Consider the following 14,448-nt stretch of genomic DNA (forward strand, 5'->3'; position numbering starts at 1 on the left):
TTAATTAAAAATATACTTCATCTTAATTTTTTTAATTAATATTTAATTCATCGATGATTGTACACGTGTTGAGGTTTCACATTCTTTGTGCTTTATTATCATAAATGTACACTTTGTTTAAACTTTTGAGTTTGGACACAAAATGTAAACATTCCTCATGAATAAAGAACATTCATTTGTTTATTATTTACAAAGTAATAATTAAACAGCTGAATAAAATGATCAGATTAATCACTTGCAACATTTAGGATATGAATTTCTTGTATTAAGTGAGGTTTAATTATACACAGATATAAATAGATTTTATTTATTTGTAGTTTTCATATTTGACTCAGTACATTACACTACATTTATTTAATCAACTATTTATCAAGTTTTTTAAAAAAATATTTAACTGAATGATTGTTCAAGATCAATAAAAAATCTTCAAATAATCTATCAACACCATCAATACATCTCATCAGTAAATTAAAAATCTAAATTTATCCAACTGATCTATTGACTGGTTTATTGAAAGTTTTACAGCTTCGACAGGTAAAGAAGCCATGGCTTTAATCTGATCTTCTGATTTCTAATGATAATTAAATGACAAAATACAGAATTAAAGAATATCTTTATTTAAATTCAAAATCACGAATCATTTAAAAATATGGACTACAAGTCATTTCTACAAGTGTTCATACAGACAGAAAGACCAGAGATGAAACGGATTTAACAGATACAGGACAATTAGGACAAGGAAAGTGAGAAAGAATAGAATGATCATTTATTTATTATTTAAAAAAAATTACAACTGTGTTCAAGATCACAGCAAAAAGACAGTAGAGGAAACAAAGGAAAAAAATATTTCACATTTCCTGTTTAAATTCAACAGTAAAATCACATGAACTGAAGACATCGTGACTTTTTGAAACCGGTCGTTACATTTTTGAGTCAAACGGAGCAGGTAGTGATGAAGAAGCTGCCTCGAAAGATCATTTCTGTTCCTCGAAGAGTAAAAAAAAAAAGAAAAAAAAAAAAAAAAACCTTAAATCCTAAATGTATGAAAAATAAACATTATGTACATTTTATGTCTAATTACAGTGAACCTGACGGAGAGTGAAGCTTACAGAGGCGAAGCGTTCACGCTACAGCAAATTTCACCGGTTGACACTAAACTCGCTCACTTTGGAGGTGCGTTTCTCTGTCCCGTGATATTCCTAGCACTGTGTGTGAAAGCTCCTGAGATGTCCAGCATGGAGACGTGTGTGTATGTTGATGTGTACACAGTACCAATGGTCAGGATGTACTGTTGTGTCAGAGTTTCTCATTCCCCTGAAAAACACACGTGCGCACACACACACACACACACACACACACACACACACACACACACACACACACACACACACACACACAGTGGAATTGTAAAGCAAAACATTGGAATATATATCTTAATCACATCTCATAGTCCTTTTATAGAGTCTGAATCAGTTTGACTGATTCATTTCGAGTTGATTCAGAGTCGAATAACTTTCTTGTGAGAATCAAATACTCATCTCAGTCTAGTTCGTTTGGAAGTGTGCGACTCTCACTAGAAAATTATTTGACTCAAAATCGTCTCGAAACGAATCAAACCGATTCAGACTGGACAAATGGACTAATAGAAGAGAAAGAGCAACAGGAAAGAGGACAGCCTTCCTGCTGAAAGCAAACCGGATCACAACCTTACATTAGATTGTTTTCTATATTTTTATTTTAAATCAGTTGTGTTGTTTTTCTTCTTTCTGCACTCGATTGAGGAAACACAGCAATGATAAATAAATAAATAAATTTATCTGTCCAGCTTCCTCCTCTTCGTCCCCCAGAATGACGTGTGGGTGACGGATTTAAAAAAAGATGTCTGGGCAAACTGTGACCTCCTGGAGTTAAAAGTGAGCATCCAAGGAAATTTACTGTGTTAACTGCACTACATTCTGCAGTCACAGCACCAGAAAAAATATGTCCATCTACTGTACATGTTAACACACAAAACAAGCTTTTGAGTATTAGTTACCCTGTCTTACTGTACAAGGCACCTGCAAATAATAAAGCAAGTAATTAAAAGTTCATCCATCATTTCACGTCCACTAATCAGTCTTTTGACCAGTCTAAAAATAAAAAGACTAAAAAGAAACAGACTTAGCAAGAAGAACTGAAGATATGTGGATGATGATGTCTCAGTTCCACCGCAGCTTCAACAGCCCTGGATCTTCTCCTTTAAAGCTTGGAGAAGGGCACGTCTTTCGGACTCTTCTTTTCCAGGGCTGCCTGCGCTGACTTCATAAGATACTGTGTCTGCAACATGTTCATGTTCCAAGTAGCCTGGAGACGCAGAGGAGAAATCTCAGATTTCGACCGCTCTACTTTGTGTTTGTGGCCATACTGTGTGTGCATGGGTCTACCTTGAGGCTAAAAATGCTATTCATGTCTTAAGCAGATTCTTACCATGTAGTCTAGGCTCTCAGTCACACTGTGGTCTCAGGAGTAGAGGAGGTTGATTTTGGTTCCCTGGACAGCGACGGGACTCGGCCTGCAATCTCACCTGCTATTTCCAGAGCTCCAGCAATCATTGACTATCAGGGAACACACGACTGCAGAGATGAAGAACAGAACACACACTTGCCTTCATTTATACTAAATAATAAAGCTACATGAAAAAAAAAATACACAGTACAACCCAAAGTCACATTCTTCTGTTATCTTTCCATATCTTCCATGTGTCAGTCCAGAATTTCACCTTTTTGTGATCACAGAAATTAACGCAAAATCAAGAAATTCCATAATATTCAGAGGAGCTTCCACTTTTTCAAAGTTACTGCAGATTTGGGCCAAAACATGTCATGACACGTCATCACCACAACAGGCCTTCAGCACAGGTTACTCTACTTCCTGAACAAGTGCGGACCCGGATACAAGTTACGTTCATATTCATGGGACAATTCACATTCACAGTTCCAGTGTAACCGAACTCGACCACCTTCTACAGGTAGTCTCGGGTTCGGTACCGCAGTGCACTTCCCAGTCCACATTATGACGGTCACATTACCAACTTTTCATGCAAACTGCTCTGTTCTGGACTAAACTTCCAGGGTGAAAGCCCACTAGAACAGCTACACTGCAGAATTTTTCTGTCTAAAAATGAACAAATTTCAGGTTTTGTAGCTCTTCTTTGATAAATGACAAGATGGTAATATCATAAAATAGTCCACTTTGTATTAAAACCCGACATCTGATGCTCACTGTGGTTTATTTAATCTTCAACAAACTGCAAATGTAAATAATTGTTCAGAGTGTGCCCCCTTGTGGTCAACTCTTTCATAGGGGCTTGTACAAGTTAGAACAATCAGCCCATTCTTATCTTCTCATCACTTACTATATCTATACGTGATCATATGGACAAAAATAACTTGTTTACAGATCTTGGTGTAAACATGTAAGCAAGCAGTGTATGGCAAGTTAATGTTCCTCATACCTTCACCTGAAACCAGGCATCCTGTGTGCACAGACGAATATCACAGGCTGTGATTAGATCCACTCCTGCGAAAGAAGAAATCAGATCCACAAAAAAAACCTTAGTAATTCAGTCTCCTGCAGCTAAAAGCCCCAGTAAAAGATAACTCTCTGATGGTTAAAGCTTTGCAGGAAAGTGACACCACAACTCTGGAAAGTTCCATCCATATTGTTTGCTGAGTGTATAAGATGATGGTACTTAATACTCCCAACAGACCTGCTTCCACACACACGCCATGCACTGCCACCACCACGGGCTTTGGACACTGCAGACACATCATACACAAAGTTCAGTTTATATACCACAATGTATTACTCTAATAGGTTATTGATTGTACAAATACTACATGCATGTAGAACCCCTACATGCTTTGTGTTTAATTTATGTAAGGAATAAACATGCGGTTATAGGAAAAAGTCAACGATCCAGTGAAGTGGATCGAAGTACCATGTTGATATTTCTGTAAAGCTGCTTTGAGACAATGTCTATTGTAAAAAGCGCTATACAAATAAAATTGAATTGAATTGAATTGAATTGAATAAACATGCGGTTATAGGAAAGTAGTCAACGATCCAATGAAGTGGAGTGACCGTTACCACCCTAAGGTAGAACTGCACATTCTGAAGTGTTTTATTCCCCTTATACCACAGCAAGTTGTCAACAAGTGCATTTCTTTATTAATTAAAGAAGAACATGTCATACACATTAATGTATTTTAAAGGCTGACCGATAGTGGATCTTACAGATGCCGATAACCAAGTCGGGTAGCACCTACTAATAACCGATTACTACTGAATGAAAATATAACACTCAGTGGAAAAATTAAGTTCACTTTATTACAAAAATAAACAGTACTGACAGTACCATGAAAATGTACTGCACTTTTTCTAATGAAATAAGCATATATACACTAATTTTATATTATATATATATATAACACGCACACACACACTATGAATAAATATTAAAGTAAATAAAAAGATGTACAGTATTTCACAAAAAAGTGAGAACACCCCTCACATTTGTGTAAATATTTGATTATATCTTTTCATGTGACAACACTGAAGAAATGACACTTTGCTACAATGTAAAGTAGTGAGTGTACAGCTTGTGTAACAGTGTAAATTTGCTGTCCCCTCAAAATAACTCAACACACAGCCATTAGTGACTAAACCGCTGCCAACAAAAGTGATTACACCCCTAAGTGAAAATGTCCAAATTGGGCCCAATTAGCCATTTTCCCTCCCCGGTGTCATGTGACTTCTTAGTGTTACAAGGTCTCAGGTGTGAATGGGGAGCAGGTGTGTTAAATTTGGTGTCATCGCTCTCACACTCCCTCATACTGGTCACTGGAAGTTCAACATGGCACCTCATGGCAAAGAACTCTCTGAGGATCTGAAAAAAAGAATTGTTGCTCTACATAAAGATGGCCTAGGCTATAAGAAAATTGCTACTACGAGAAATACGCTCATAGCAACACTGATGAAATACACATACAGTACAAAAAAAACACACACACAAATAGAGAATGTGTTTAGCATTTTTTTTTTTTTTTACATCTGCACATAATTATTAGTTTAGCAGCTTTTTTAGAATAAAAAAAGTCATGTATAAGTCTATATAATGAGTCTTTATTGGTCACATATACAGTGAAATTGTTTTCTAAACATACTCCAACATGTCAGGAGGCTGGGGTCAGAGTGCAGGGTCATGATATGACACCCCAGGAGCAGAGAGAGTTAAGGACCTTGCTCAATGGGCAGCTTGACAGTGCTGGGAATTGAACCCCCAACCTACTGATCAGTAAGCAAGATCATTAACCACTAAGCCACCACTGCCCCACTGTGTGGGAGTGAGACGGGGTATGGGGTGAGAGATGTGATAGAGAGCGAGCAAGAGAGCGAGAGAGAGAGTGAGAGTGTTTTCATAGCATCTACTACTTCTTACCCCACTGTTTTCTAACTACTACAAATATAGACTTCTGAACACCACCATTAAAGCTTAATAACAGAATACTGCAATTTTTTGGAAATTGCCGTTCCCGATTTTGGCCACACGAGGGCAGTCATGTCCCATCCGGCACAACACACGACGCCGCCTAAAACAGAAGGAAGGTTGTAGGTATTGTACTACTACTACTAATTCTAATAATGACGTCAATCGAAGTAATTAAATCCGTAATGAAAGGTGTTGTCTATATAGCTGACCTCATTTTCCTACACAGTGAGTTAAAGGTGCACAACTATCAGAATCCCAGTTCACAATTGTGTTTGATTGGCCAAGTAGAATAAAGTGTCCGACTCTTTTTGAGCTTATTGGACATTACACATTGCTGTAACTATCTCATTGGCACTACTTAATTGCTCATAGTTTATTCGACGAATGCAACTGCTGCGACATATTTTGCCAATCTTAAACTCAGCTGTCATTCTGGAGATGCAGTTTTGGTTGATGCATGACATTTAGGTTCAAGCACAGTGAGTATGGGAAAAGAGAAGGCCAGTGATTAGACAGTGTGAAGGCTGACTTTGTATTCCTACTTGTGTGTGATGTTTGTTATGTTAGTTTCTCTTGCACAACTGTTATGCTTTCCTTGTGAGTGACACTTTTTAAGAATGAGATGAGGGTTTGAGACAATGTAGCTAATTTCGACCTTCGAGAGTCCATTATATCATGCATTTGCGAGAGCTGATAAAGCAAGGCCTGAGAGTTGTGTTTGCATTCCTTTTTGTGGTGCTTGTAAGTTAGTGAAGTACTTGTGTGGTAGAATGTGGACTGGCTTCAAAGTGAACACAGACATTGGTGCTGATCCGCTGAATGCTGGGCCTACTAATAAAGGCTTGTGCTGCTATGTGCGACCTGTAGTTGCAGTGGGCGTAGGACTGTACGGGCCTCGAGTCCAAGGACGTGCTCAAAAGGAACGTCTTGTGTTTGAAACAGTAATGTCAATGTTGTACAAACACAGACGGCTTTTTCTAACCTCCTTACGCTGATGAGTGTTTTGGCTGTATGCTTTACTATGTATGTTTTACCCAAAGTTCCTGACTATTGTGTTGTACTACTACTACTACTGCTACTAATGGAACCAAAACATTAGTACCGATAATACTAATAATGTTTTGTATCTGTGTGTGTTTTTAGAGAGAGCGAGAGAATGGGGAAGAAGAAGACGTTAGCAGGTGAAAAGCAGTGTCTAGTGATTGTTTTAGAAAAAGAGAGCTATTGTGTGACCGTTGGTGTAAGGCCCGCCTCCTCGCCTGTTCTCAACTAGGTCCTGTCGAGTGTGGATAAATAGGTGGGCGCTGCGCGAGAACTTTTATTGAGTGGTTTGACTTCGAGAGCAGTGTTATGTCTGGCAGAGGCAAGGGTGGTAATTAATACTCTCTTTTTGCAAGTGGTACCCTCGTTCGTAATTTGAAACTAAAGACTTTAACGACAACAACAGCATCAACAACAAAAACACCTTTAACGAGGTGATAATTATCGCCACCCGGGGTTCGGTATGTCACCCCGTGTGGCCTCCTCGCCGTCGGCGGGGAGGCACTGGGTCAGACTACGTTACAGTGGAGAAGGAGAAGCGCCAGACAGGTCTGAAGTCGGAGTAAACCTTTTAAGTAGTCAATGGATATCGACTACAGATGTATACTCTTTTATTGCAATGCCTAACAGAAAAGAGTATGAAATATGTTTTACCAAAGAACAGGCACTTCAAACATTTTCTCAATTTTTTAATAATAAAACAGGAAGTGAATTCTGGAAAAACTGGGAGATGACTACATCAGCTCCCCAAGACGTAAAGAGCATTGTAGTCAAGTTTTGGACTGGGAGAATCGCTGACTCGGATGTAGAACAATATCTCTTAAGGTTTGGTGAGATACTGAACCCTGTTGACAAGCCGCTGGACCAGTTCGGGATATGGTATGGAGTCAGGAGATATAAAATAAAACTCAAGAAAAACCCCGACGGAAGTATATTCCAGATACCAAATTCCATTTCCATGGGACCATACAATGGAACGATTACATACCCCGGCCAAACAAAGCGATGTTTTATATGTAACGATTCCGACCATCAGGCAAAGGACTGTGAGAAAACAAAGTGCTGGAAATGCGGAAGCTTTGGTCACAAAGGAAAGAGTTGTAGAAATACACAAGTATGTAATTTATGTAATGAAACTGGGCATATATATTTTCAATGCCCAAATTCTTACAGCAATAAACTAAGACTGCCGAAAAATCAAAAAGACATTGACCAGAATGCAACACAAAACGCACATAACACAGAAACCAAAACAAACGATAAAGAGGATAACAACTGGGAAGAAAATAAACTACACACAAGTGAGGACGACTCGACATCTGGGAGTGACTCAAGCAGCACCGATACCAGCGACAGCGAGGACTCTGAGAGCAGCGCCGAATCTCTGATCCCGGAAGGGAGACGGAAGACACCGGAAGTACCTGCTGGAAGCAGCGGAGCATCTCCGCCCAGTCTTTCGTCTGTGGAGAGACGGCAAGCATCGGAGTTTCCTGCGCTATCAGCTGTAGAAGTCGGCGAGACTCGGATCGGCTCAACCCCTGAAGGAGGTCTACAAGCCCCAGAGGAGCCTACGTGCTCAGAGGGAGAGACCGGAGCGACCCAGATCATTTCTACACCTGCAGGAAGCCTACAGGGCCGAGAGGAGTCATCGCATCCAGCTGGTGAAAGTGGAACAACTCAGACAATCGCCGACAACACAGGTGACACTGCGGACACTCCCACGCTGGCGAAAGGTAAAAACACTTTAGACTATCCATATAAACGCCAAAGGCGAAAGAGGAATTCTCCTGGAAATGTTGACAACGCAAAAAAGGTTAAGGAATGATGTATATCGCCTACTTTTCTTCCCTTTTTTTTTTGACATAATGTCTTTGATTTTAACCTCAATTCCTATATCATTTAAAAAGAAATGTGATATATGTCTGCAGGAATTAAGGTTAAATGATGTGGATAATGTTGAGAAAATGTGGACTAATGGACATGCAATAATATCTATCGGAGAAGATTCTTATCTTAATTTCTATGGTTTTTTCAAATTTAACTGTTGCCACATGTAATGTTAGAGGGATTCAGGCAAAAATTAATCAAGTGACAAAGTTAAATATATTGAGTGGAGAACATGTTGATATTTTATGTATACAAGAGACCAGATTAAGCAGTTTTGCAGACGTACAGGACGCTCAAAGTTTATGGATCAAAGGTCCTTCAATCTTTTCAATAGGTGAAAGTAAAGCTGATGGTATTGCGACCTTATTTTATAACAATAAATTTAAAATAATTAAGAGCCGTGAAATAATTCCTGGTCGATTAATGTTTATAGATGTGTTTTATTGCACAAAAAAAATTAGAGTAATAAATGTATACACAGCACAGGTTACTGTTGGTAAAATCCGGCTTTTTAAAAAGCTTAAAATGCTCCTGTGTGTCGGTTTCTATACCATTGTATGCGTTGATTTTAATACAATCACAGATGATAATGATAAAATTTCTTCCAAAATATGTAAAATTAGGAGAGAAGGTGGTGTCCTTAAATCTATAATGAATGAACAGCATTTCACCGACATATTTAGGACATTATATCCAGAGAAAGTGGACTTTACAAGGTTTGATAAAACATGTAAAACTAGAATTGACAGGATATATATTAATAATAATTTTGAGGCAAAATTTTATACAACAAAACTCTTGGTTGAGTCGGACCACTTGACAGTTATATGTGGCATTAGATTTAAAAATGAAGAAAGAAGAAACTATTGGAAATTAAACACACAAATTTTGAAAAGTCCTTTATTGATTATAGAATTAAAAGAAGAAATTAATAGGATTAAAACTTTAGATATCCTCACTACCAATTATTGTGATTTGTGGGAAGTTTTTAAGATCCAGATTAAAAAATTTCTTAAATTCAAATGTCTATGTTTTAATAAAGAAAAAAAAAGAGAAGTACAATACAATTATGACACAATATATAAACCTAAAACTGAAAAATACAAGAGATGAAAGTGAGGAAAACAACTTAAAGGATTTGAAAAAAGAGATAGAAACTTTAAATAATGAGTTTTTACTGAACATTCAAGTCCGAGCAGGAATAATTTCAGATGAACTTCTAAATCAAACAAAAGCAATTTCACTATTTAATAAAAGGAAAGATGCCCAATATATCGAAGCCATTAAAACAGATAATGGAACTATAGCGAAAAATCCTAAAGATGTCAGAGATGCTGTTCGGATCCTTTGTTCAAACATGTACAACTCAATTGAAATAGATAATAAACTCCTAAAAACCTTTTTGAATGTAAAAAATAGTGTTGACCCGCCTTCCAAGAGCTTAGGTGAGGAAATAAAAGAGGCTGAGGTTGTTGATGCCATTAAACAATTAAATCTAAAAAAGTCTCCAGGGAAAGATGGTCTCCCGTCTGATTTTTATCATGCATGCGCCATAGATTTGGCTAAATTATTAACGCAAGCCTTCAATGATGGGATTGCTAGAGGTTACATGCATGACTCGTTCTATGAAGGCGTTTTATCCTTGTTGTATAAAAAGGGTGAAATGTGTGATATCAACAACTGGAGACATCTCACCCTAATGAATGTCGATTATAAGATTTTTGCAAAGACCATTATGAACAGGATGAGTGACTATTTGGACGTAATAATAGCTAAACAACAAACGTGCAATAAAGGGAAGATTTTTGTGGGACAACTTGAACACATTAAGAGAACTAGTTTTTGATAAAAATGGTGACAGTTTTTACATTGTGGCTTTGGACCAAAGAAAAGCATTTGACTACATCTCAAGAGACTATTTGTGGGAGATTTTAAAACTGTATCAATTCCCTGAAAATTTCATAAACATGATTAAATGCCTTTATGTTAAATCGACAGTTGAAGTAAATGTTAACGGTTCTTTGACTGAACCATTTGAAGTTATGCGGGGTGTAAAGCAAGGGTGCCCTCTGAGTGCAGCCCTGTATATTTTATCTATAAACCCACTTGTACAAAAAATCCAAGATGATCATAGACTTAAAGGTCTTCAAATAGGAAAGAACAGAGTCGTGATCTCTGCTTATGCTGATGACATAACTGTATTTGTGAAATCTAAACAAGAACTAGACATCATCTTTGAATATTTTAACGAGTATGAGCAAGTCTCTGGAGCCTCCTTAAATAAAGCTAAAACGGAATGTGTCTGGATTGGAAATGAAAAAAACAAATTTCCCATAGATGTCCCAGAAGTTCAGCAATTAAAGGTTTTAGGTATATATATAGATAATAATAGCTGTGTCGACCATAACTGGTCAAAAAAAGAAGAAATAATACAAGATGAAATTGATAAATGGAAATCATGTAATCTAAGTTATAAAACTAGAATAAATATTATTAAAACTTTTCTATTATCAAAAATACTGTTTTTATCATGCATCTTACCTCCGACAGAAGTTTGGGTAAAAAGACTTCATAAAATATGCTGTAATTTCATATGGGATACGACTCGTGAGGTTACAAAACGTGAGCTCCTTTTTAAGAGAAGGGAACTGGGAGGCCTTGGGGCTGTCGATATATCCCTAAAAACTAAAATAGCAGTGTGCAAAATCATCGCGAGTGGTATTGCCAGGCAAACCGAATGGATAGGGAACATCTCTAACTGGAAATCTAAAAAAGGTCCATCGAGGAAAGGAATTCCGTATTATAAACTGATGTTTTCCGACTTCACTGACAAATTTAAAGATCTAAACATCGATTGGGTGAAAGACTCGAGCAAAGAAATATATCTTTTAATTGTTGATCGAGTTTATAGTAACCCTGTGGCTTTCAGGAATTTGGAGGAAGACCAAAACAAAGAATGTCTCCAAAATTTACAGAATAAAATCCTATCTGAACACCTGAGAGATACAACTTGGTTAGTCGCTGTAAGAAGGCTCCCAGTAAGAGCGGTTGTAAAATGGAGCTGTTTAGTAAAAACCAGTAAATGCCAGATGCCTAACTGTAATGAAGAGGAAACACTCGAACATTTCCTGTTTAGAGTGTTATCGCGCTAAAGAAACATGGGCTAAATTAAAAATCATTGGTCTCAATATAGAAATAAATATGAACTCAATTTTCTATGGCATTTTTAAAGAAAATTGTAGCAAGACTCAGCATGACTTCATTTGGTTCATAATATGTTTGACTAAATCTAAACTCTGGAAAACAAGAGCCAAAATGACTATAAATCAAACGTTTATATCCAGTGATGTTGTATTCAAGGACATTCAAAAAGAGCTAAGAAGACTAAAAAGCAGCACATCTTGGTTTAAAGACTCTTCAGTGTGGGACTCTATTTGCGTGTAATTGTACTTTGACTATGTAAGAAAAAAAAAAAAAAAGAAAGGGTGGTAAAGGACTCGGCAAAGGAGGCGCTAAGCGTCACCGCAAGGTGCTTCGCGATAACATCCAGGGGATCACCAAGCCGGCTATTCGCCGTCTGGCTCGGCGTGGTGGTGTAAAGCGTATTTCTGGTCTGATCTATGAAGAGACTCGCGGTGTGCTGAAAGTGTTTCTGGAGAACGTGATCCGCGACGCCGTCACCTACACCGAGCATGCCAAGAGAAAGACTGTGACCGCCATGGATGTGGTGTACGCTCTGAAACGCCAGGGACGCACCCTGTATGGCTTCGGCGGTTAAACGCTCTAACACCGAACGACGCGAACACAACGGCTCTTTTAAGAGCCACCCACATGTCTAGAAAAAGAGCTGTTCCGTGTGGGGCGAAAAAAGGCTTTTTCTTTCATGAAGCATAAGGCATCAAACGCTGTAGAAGTAGCGTAAGTGGTAGATCTATTTGTATTTCTTGTACTAAACAACATATATGCAGTGTTCAATATTATAAACTATAAATCAATATAATATCAATATTATAAAACAATTTAAAAGATGATTTTAGTAGAAACCTACTTCTATATTTCTCTCTCTCTCTCTCTCATACACACGCACACATGCATATATAATATAAAACGATTTTTTCGCAAGCCAATTGTTTTTTCATAGTGCACGTTGTCCTGAAAGTACAAGGGCGTGAAGGGAAACAAAGCGTAGCAGAGGACGAGGAGGAGGTATGGAAGGAGGGGGGAAGCAGAGTGCAGTAGGAGGCGCCATGCAGGAGGAGGTATTGAATTTTGGCCAATCAAAAAAAGGTGTCCTGTCTGTTCATCATTAACATGTGGGTCTGTAAATAGAGCGGGCGCGAGGCGGGCGTTAGTCATTTTCTGTTCGTTTATTCGAGAAGCAGCATTATGCCCGATCCAGCCAAGACCGCGCCCAAGAAGGGATCAAAGAAAGCCGTGACCAAGACGGCCGGCAAAGGAGGCAAGAAGCGCAGAAAGTCCAGGAAGGAGAGCTACGCCATCTACGTGTACAAGGTCTTGAAGCAGGTGCACCCTGACACCGGCATCTCATCCAAGGCCATGGGCATCATGAATTCTTTCGTGAATGATATTTTTGAGCGCATCGCCGGTGAGTCTTCTCGTCTGGCTCATTACAACAAGCGCTCCACCATCACCTCCAGAGAGATCCAGACCGCCGTGCGCCTGTTGCTTCCCGGCGAGCTGGCCAAGCACGCCGTGTCCGAGGGTACAAAAGCCGTCACCAAGTACACCAGCTCCAAGTAAAGCGCGTTACCGCCGTCTTCATCAACCCAACGGCTCTTTTAAGAGCCACCCACTTTTCATACAAATAGTAATTTACTCTCTTTCGTTTTGTCTCTCGCTGTGTGTGTGTGAGAGAGAGAGCGAGCGGGAGGGGGACTTCTGAAGCGCTGCACTCCCGCGGATGTTCAGGCTTTTTGGTAATTCTAGCAGTCTGATAAATGCAGAGATGAGTAAATCCAAACAGGGTTGTAGCACGGTTTCGGGGGTTGTATAATCTGAGCAATGCAAAATGGGACGTTAGCAGCACAAAGTTATTCGTATTAAGATTGTAGCAACAGGAAGTAGTTGAAAATGGTTTTCTACTAGCACATAATCATTCTACATCAGGGGTGCTCAAACTTTTTCCTGTGAAGGGCCAAAAATCAAACTTGATTGAGGGCTGTGGGACAAAAGTAAATGTTGCATTATACCAAACTGTATTATATTAAAATTAAAGTTGCCATGGTTCTCATTTATCATTTCATAATATTTACAAATAAATTAATAGAAAATGTTAGTCTGTATCTGCTTCACTAATGCAGTTTTATTTTCAGAGTTCTATAGTTCAATGAAACTTATAGTATAATTAAAACATAGAACCAATCCCATTTATAATACATGTTCAATACCTCATACAACTATTCAAGCTATAAGCAATACAGCCACATGCCTGCAATATCAGTGACCTCTAATGAGACACATGAAGCTGGTCCTTATTTTTCAAAAGTATTTCCAAATTGGGATGCAGTGGACTTACTGTCAAAGTCAGGATATTATGGTGGTGAAAGTCAGTTACTTTGCATCTCAGTTTACACTTGTTTAAGTTCATCAGACTGAAAGTCTGCTCACAGTGGTAGGTACTGCCAAACAGAGACAGCATCACTTGTGCCTGTTTGCCCATCTGTACCTGTTTGCTGGGACACATTTGTAGAAGTCTGTCAAGGGAAGGGACCTGAACTTGTGTTTGAGTTCTGAATCACACTGAAGCTCAATTGGTTCCATCTGTAGATCATCACTAACTGTGTCCACACTGATGGTGAAGGGTTGAACAAACCACTCAAAGTCAGAAGCATTGTGTCTGAAGTCCTCAAAGTGACTGTCAAACTCCTGGAAAAGGTTGCTGAAAACAGCATCATACTCAGGTACCTTCTCTTTCACCATGCCTGCCTCTCTAAAACAGGGAAAATGGGCTAAATTTCCTGGATGTCGAG

At 38.6% G+C, this 14,448-nt stretch overlaps 3 protein-coding genes across 8 annotated transcripts in view; 1 reads left to right on the plus strand and 2 right to left on the minus strand.

Annotated features, from left to right (window-relative positions):
• LOC128628682 (kelch-like protein 10) overlaps positions 1-14,448 on the minus strand; it is a 230,100-nt gene that overhangs the window by 60,025 nt on the left and 155,627 nt on the right. The window lies entirely within an intron of this gene.
• Positions 602-4,955, minus strand: LOC128634136 (delta(3,5)-Delta(2,4)-dienoyl-CoA isomerase, mitochondrial-like). 6 transcript variants are annotated; one of them, XR_008397368.1, is made up of 4 exons: positions 3,494-3,717; positions 2,467-2,612; positions 1,110-2,343; positions 602-980 (listed from the first exon to the last, which is right to left on the minus strand). XR_008397368.1 is itself a non-coding variant. In XM_053684409.1 (3 exons), the coding sequence occupies exons 1-3, from the start codon at positions 3,810-3,812 to the stop codon at positions 2,487-2,489; spliced, it is 237 nt and encodes a 78-aa protein (XP_053540384.1). In that variant the 5' UTR covers positions 3,813-4,955; the 3' UTR covers positions 2,352-2,486. The 6 variants fall into 6 exon arrangements, 1 of the variants encoding a protein (XP_053540384.1); XR_008397367.1 differs by having other exon boundaries at positions 602-986; XR_008397365.1 differs by lacking the exon at positions 602-980 and adding an exon at positions 3,749-4,947 and having other exon boundaries at positions 995-2,343; positions 3,494-3,558.
• LOC108262617 (histone H2B-like) lies at positions 12,815-13,301 on the plus strand. The gene has a single exon (XM_017462973.3). It carries the CDS (start codon positions 12,845-12,847, stop codon positions 13,217-13,219), a length of 375 nt encoding a protein of 124 aa, XP_017318462.3. The 5' UTR covers positions 12,815-12,844; the 3' UTR covers positions 13,220-13,301.

Source organism: Ictalurus punctatus, chromosome 12 (assembly GCF_001660625.3).
Source record: "Ictalurus punctatus breed USDA103 chromosome 12, Coco_2.0, whole genome shotgun sequence".
Classification (NCBI taxonomy): Eukaryota; Metazoa; Chordata; class Actinopteri; order Siluriformes; family Ictaluridae; genus Ictalurus; species Ictalurus punctatus.